The 7,206-nt window shown below is 21.9% G+C and overlaps 1 protein-coding gene across 1 annotated transcript; it reads right to left on the reverse strand.

The window, feature by feature from the left end:
• Nucleotides 1-3,577: 3,577 nt before the first annotated feature.
• On the reverse strand, nucleotides 3,578-4,975 carry LOC122848337. Its single transcript, XM_044146332.1, has 2 exons — nucleotides 4,163-4,975; nucleotides 3,578-4,041 (listed from the first exon to the last, which is right to left on the reverse strand). The coding sequence occupies exons 1-2, from the start codon at nucleotides 4,215-4,217 to the stop codon at nucleotides 3,674-3,676; spliced, it is 423 nt and encodes a 140-aa protein (XP_044002267.1). The 5' UTR covers nucleotides 4,218-4,975; the 3' UTR covers nucleotides 3,578-3,673.
• Nucleotides 4,976-7,206: the final 2,231 nt, after the last annotated feature.

Consider the following 7,206-nt stretch of genomic DNA (forward strand, 5'->3'; position numbering starts at 1 on the left):
TAATTATTTTTCTGAATGTAAATATATTTATAAATACCTTGTCATTTAATTTGTCAGCGCTTCTTGTGAGTATTACCATTGGTGTTAACTGCGTTACATTGTACCAAATAAATTGAAATATGAACATTGGAGTTGAATTTGAATTGATAAATAGTATAACAACAAAATAAAAGGAATGTATTATACCAGTGCAGTAATACGGGAGTAAACATAAAATCGAAACCGAATAAAATTTAGAAACATTTGTTGTGATGTTGTAGATAATTGCCATCGATCGTCGTATTGAAGCTAATAAAATTATAACATCTGATCTATTTACATTTAATTTTCTGTGTCTTGTAAAAACTGATAAATTTTCACTTGATAAGACATTTCCACCTATTGCTAATATTGTTGAATTCAAACTATCAATTCTAGCAGTAATTAAATTTATAACAATACCATATTGAATTATAAATGAAAGAACAATACATACTTGAATTTTACTCATAACAACAGTCATTAATGTAGCATGTGTTTCAGGATTGAAAAGAATGATCCAAATGATAATATTAATCATGACAATTAAAAATATATTTTTAGAACCGGAATTAAATTTATTATTATTGTCAGTCATTATGACATGATCTCTTTCAATAAATTCATTTATTATTTTACATATTAATTTTCTATTGTAAATAAAATATATCCACAATATAATCATCGCGAATAAACGCATCAACACAATAGCAATATCAATTGCTTTGGTGATCGTTGATTTGTTAATATAGACTAAGTTGAGTCTTGCTGAAATATAATAATAATTGAATATACAGAATAGAAATAATAATAAAATACTGTATAACAAATCACTTGTGCTACTATAACATTTTAATTGTACTTTAATTTGTGAATTAATTCTATTTCGTTTGAGACAATATTTCCATGAAATCGGTGCAAAACCAATGACTTTGTATAAAATAAATAAATATCTATAAAATATTTTTTGACTGGGTGAATAGAGTGAATCGTATATAATCGGTTCCATTGTTACATTCAACTGAATTGTATAAAAATTTCATTTTTTTATCTAAAAAAGCCATTCGTAATAAATTATCTATCAGCATGCAATTCATAAAATTTAATATTCATTTTCGATTAATCTTGCTTTGAAATGATATAGGTTAATTTTTTTTCACATGAATATTCATGGATTATTTACAATATCATGCGATTGCTTATTAAAAATTTAACAAGCCAAATCGATTGAGAACATTATGTGAATACTGTAGAAAAATAAATAATGTAAAAAAAAAAAAATTAAAATAAAAATTAACTATCAAATTATTATTTTACGTGAAACGATAATAAATGTCAATATTTCATTTGATATAAATGTAATTCATTTATATACCTATCTATATTTCGGTTTTTAATAGAATAAATTTCATCTTTTTTTTTTTCCAGCCTATAGTTGACCTAAAATAACTAGATATGTTACCGTTATTCCTAGAAGCTTTAAAAATGAATAAAAAATTATCAATAACAAAAAAAAAATTATTATTATAAATTAATTATCATGTTATTTATAAAACTTACTGAAATTAAAAAAGATCCATCCAATGAAAACATACCGTAACCACTAAATTCAATATTGTTTACCAGCATATCTCTGGCAAATCCTTTTAACTAGAAAAATATATTTAAGTATGTATTAGGTAAAATTAACGTTTCAACAAAAAAAATTAAAATGAAATATGATCATCGTACACACCTCAACGCAATCTCCATTTGGAACATGTCTTGACAATAACTTATGAACCAAATTTCCTAAATGTTCAAACTGAAAATAAAAAATATTTATTCATGATCGCCTTACTGAACTTTTAAAGTATATTTTGTTTTTTTTTTCTAGAAAAAAAATTATATAAATACCTCATCTAACAAGGTAAAAAAAAACACAAAATTCAATTATCATAGATTTACCTCTTCTTTAAAATCTCCATTTGAAGGATATCTTGATAGTAATTTATGAATCAAATTCCTCAAACATTCAAACTGCAAATAAAATTATTTAATTATAAAACTTTTAATTCTATATGAATAAATAAATAAAGATATAAAAATACCTTGTCATTTAGTTTATCAATATTTTTAGTGAGTATTATAATTGGTACTATAAATGCTACGACAAACATGACAGAATTAAAAATAGAAATTGGTGTTTGATTCGAATTGAGGGTAATTGGTATAACCAGATAAAAACTTGAGTAAATAATTGCACAACAATAGTATGGCATTATACATAATATTGGAATTGAATAAAATTTTTCAACATTTGTTATGACATTGTAAATGATTGCCATTGATCGACGAGTTGAAGCTATTAAAATAATAACATCTGATCTATTTAAATTTAATTTACTGTGTCTTGTAAAAACTGATATATTTTCACTTGATAATACATTTCCACCTATTGCTAATATTGTTGAATTTAAATTTCGGATACGAGCAGTGATTGCAGTTACAACAATACTATATTGAATAATAAATAAAAGAATAATACACATTTGAATGATATTCCAATATAATACAATAAGTTCAGGAAGAGCTAGAAATTGTGATATAAAAAGAATAATCCAAATGAAAATATTTATCATGACAATTAAAAAAATATTGCTAAAACCTGAATTAAATTGGCTATTATTATCAATCATTATTGTATAATCTCTATCAATAAATTGGTTTATAATTTTGGGTATTAATTTTCTATTGTAAATATAATTTATCCATAATCCATTTATTGATAAAGAATGTAAAGTTGTAATGAAAACGTCGATTGATTCAGTCACAATTGATTTATCAGGATAATCGATATTTGCCATATTGATAATATGATAATAACTAAATATCAAATATCCAAATATTAATATAATTATGTATATAAAATCACTGGCGCTACTGCAACATTTTAATTGTATTTTAATTTGCGAATTAATTCTATTTTGTTTTATATAAAATTTCCATGATATTGGTGCTAAACCTGTCACTTTGTATAAAAAGAATAAATATTTAAAAAATAATTTTTGAGTTGGTGAATAGAGTGAATCGTAAGTGATCGGTTGCATTGTTACTTTCAACTGAAATGGATTTTTTTTTAAGTATTATCACAATTATCAGCATGCAATTTATTGATAAAAGTTACTATTTATTTTCCATGTCATATCGAGACATTTTTTTTTAACAAAAATAAAATATGGATTTTAAAATGTGTCACGCGATTTACAACAAAATATTTCAAATAAATCAAGATTAATTGTATTTTTTACATGTTAATGAAATGGAAATAAATAATTCAATGTAAATAAAAAAAATTTTATATTAAAACTTTTAGTATTATTTTCATGAAAAATAATAGTATATAAAAAAATATAATTTTAAAAAATAATTATAAATTAAAAATTTAAATTGCATATTTACAAGTTTTTAAGATTTTTTTTTAAGGTATATTTATAAAATTATTATTATAAATAAATAAATGATTGATAAATAAATGAAAATTGACAATGAAAATTTCAAATTTATATTTATGAAGCTATATTACTTTTTCACAATATAGTTTTTCTGTCTCTTCTTTGATAGAAAAAAGAAACATATATATTATTTTAATATTAAAAAAATATTCATTATACCATTAACCAAATAATGGAAATATGCTGAGAATAGAATGGCACGTATTAAAATTACGTGTCCAAATGTTATAACAAATGTTCAACCAGGTACTTAAATAAACCTCGCCTGAGAAAAGTGTACCACTGCCTATCAAAATATTACAAAGACTGATAAGATCAGTGGTAGCTACAAAACCATCTCCACAATCAGATGAACAAGAAAATCTTACTATTTCCGCAATCACACTGGCTGTTAATGTTGCCTTATATCTCATATATCTTTGTAATAAATCACATAGTTTTCGAACATTACAGTACTTATGACATTTCAAAGCGTCAATTAAATCTTGTACACAAAATCTACATGATGATCCTGTACTTTCTGCAATACCTGTATTTATAAATAAAATTAAAACACAAAAAATCAAGTAATTTATTCCTTTTTTTTTAAATTTATTTATTTAAATTAATGTAATTCTAGGTAGATGATTAAAAATATTTTATTGACTTACCAATGAAACCAAGTGCTGCAATTCCAACAAGAAAATAAATTGATAAACGAGACATGATTATTACTTGATAATAACTGTACTTTATTGATGAAAAAAAAAAATTAATTTACATTTAAATGCATCAGCAAAAAGACAAAATTCTTTTTTATATTTTTTTCTTGTTTATCAATCTCGTATTATTTCTGTTTTTATTTAAATAATAAAAATATTTTTATTTATTTTAATGTCGTTTCAATGAAAAATTTTATTTTGCAAAATTTAATTGCATTGATAATATTTCTTGAAATAATTGCTATTATTAAAAATAATTGTTACTGCTTGTTTTTTTTTTTTTTTTCTCATTTGTATATAAATAATAATAAACTTTAATTATTATTATTATACTTGGGTGAATTTTTTTTGTTTTTTATACATATATTTTTGATAATAATGTTTTGAATTGTAATATTTTTTTAAGTTTTATATTGAGTAAATTAATTGGATATCGTCGTGTAGAATCAGAAGCGCGCAAGTGTCATATATTTTTTTTTTTTTTTAATTATTAGAGTTGAAAAGACTTATGTTTAATTTTACATTTAACAATATTTTTTGCAGCTTTTACGCTTTTTGATCGATAAATAATTTCTTATCAACGTTAAAAAAAATTCTTATTCATTACTTTTTTTTTTTTTTAATTTCAAACTTGTTAAAGATTTGTCTAAAAATTTATGTAAATATTTTTTAAAATTAATTTATCACCAGGTTAAATAAATCATCGATACATTTTATTATTATGAAGAATAATATTCTAACATAAATATATTTTTGTTTATTTGTTTCAAATACCAAGGTTATTGTTATATTTTTTAAAATTTTGTTTATTAATTTAGTCTGATGAGCTTGAAGGTGGACAATCCTCTATTGGGACACATTGTTTATCATTCAGTCTAACTGTTCCGTCGTTGCAACGACAAGTTGTAGTAAATTCGGTACATTGCTTTAAAAAAAAAAATTACGTACCAATTATAAATTTATGAATAATAAAAAACAAAAAAAAAAGTATAATTATGTTATAAATTAGGTTAAATAACTCACAAGTCCTGGACAAAGTTTTGGATTTGGATGTGGATTAGTACAAGATGGTTCACACATGCGACCACAAATATCTGGTTTTTGATTTTTGCCACAACTATTTGTTGGTTCACTTCTTTCACATTTTTGAGATGGAACACCAGCACAAACTATGATTAAAAATTAAATTTTCACAAAATTAATAGACAAATAAAATTACACTTATTTATTTTGATTGTATTAAATTTAACACTCATAGTTTAGCTTTTTGTTGTTAATTTATTTCTAATAAAAAAAAAAAATTCTGTTAATATACTTACAAGTAAATGTTAAACAAACGAGAAAAAACAATGGAAAAATTGACGACATCTTTTTTAATTTTCTAGACACTTATTAACACGTTGAATGGAAAAATTGTACTAATTTTATTTCCTGAAATAAATCGGTATTTAAACACAAGAGATAATATTTTTTATCAATAATATATACACTGTAAAATAATTCAAGCATTGTTTGTTTATGATAATGACAAATGTTGCAAAATAAAATTTATTCTTAAAATGATATATAGTGTACGATACATATGTAAAACAAATATTCTTTGAAAAAACAAAGCAACATTCATAAATAAAATAAACATAATGAAAAAACACAATTTTCCTTCTTTATTCTGAGAAAAAATTAAAGACTAATTGATCAATTATATTATAATTTTTTTATTGTACGGAAAAAAAATTTATAATTATTTTTTTACTTTACTAGATATTTATTGTCGTAGAATTTTAGATTTTCCATGTATGAATATTAAAATTATTCGTATTTTAATAATTTACAGCAATGCTATCATTTCAATAAACAAAATTCTTATTTTTGTTATTACAAAATATATCCTTCACTTGTCACTTTTGATACAATGTTATTAAAAACAATAATAAATACATCGAGAGAATTGAAATTAAAAAAATACACATGTATTCATAAAATTATTATTATTTAAATAAATAAATTGTATATTTAAAAATTATTTAATTAGTAAATTCGATATAATTAATAATATAATTTTAAATAGAATAAGTTTATATTTTTGATTCTTATCTATAAATTAGTTATTATTTTTTTTTTTTTAATTTCAATTTTACAGAAACAGGTTTTAATAAACAAACAATAGATAATAAATTAATAATTATTTTATTTTTTTTTAAATTTTTAGTTATTGTAATTTATAAAAAATTTATTTCGGAATATTATTAATTTTGAAAAAATAATTATTCATTAAATTTTTTTTTTTAAATTTTTTTCCGTATTTATTTTTATAATTCAAATTCAAATTCAAATTATATATTAGTTTCTTTTCTTGCCACGTTAAGCGCAAACAAAAAAAAAAAAAAAATATTAACGGCATGTCGGCCATTTTGTAATATCGTATCGTTCGTTTTTACATTTGGATTTTGGAGTAAACCGGTGCTCCGAAATTTCATTTTTTTTATCAGTTTTATGTGTCATTTAAATGTGTCAATAAATTACAAAAACATAATCATTCAGTAGCTTGTATCATAAAGATCACGTGTGTATATAAAAAAGTGATAATCAAAGTGAATTATCGTGATTTATCAAAGTGACAAAAATGATGGCTGTGGATCCTGTGTTGCTTCCTGTATCCCCTTGTCGAGTAATGTACGTATCATTTATATTTTTTTTTAATTTATTTTATATAAATATCGTTTTCTAATTTATTGCGTCATATAAAAATCCTATATTTCTCGAATAAATTTAATATATTACTCCAATCATGATCAATTTTTTCGGTTGACGATGCTCTGATGCCGGTGTAAAATGTCACCACGTCCTCGACTTAAATAAGCTTTTATTTATTTATTTTTTTAACAATAAATAATATTGATAAATTGAATCCAATCAATTTAACAAATTTTCATCGTCAGCATTAATTATTAACATGACACTAGTTATATTTTTTTGCTTTACCAATAAATTAG

Source organism: Aphidius gifuensis, linkage group LG2, assembly GCF_014905175.1.
Source record: "Aphidius gifuensis isolate YNYX2018 linkage group LG2, ASM1490517v1, whole genome shotgun sequence".
Lineage (NCBI taxonomy): Eukaryota > Metazoa > Arthropoda > Insecta > Hymenoptera > Braconidae > Aphidius > Aphidius gifuensis.

Bases quoted from the DNA above. Each gene is read 5' to 3' on its own strand.
- LOC122848337 (XM_044146332.1), bottom strand. From the start codon at position 4,217: ATGTCTCGTTTATCAATTTATTTTCTTGTTGGAATTGCAGCACTTGGT. The intron at 4,042-4,162 runs GTAAGTCAATAA...TTATAAATACAG, and splicing joins TGCAGCACTTGGTTTCATTG to GTATTGCAGAAAGTACAGGA.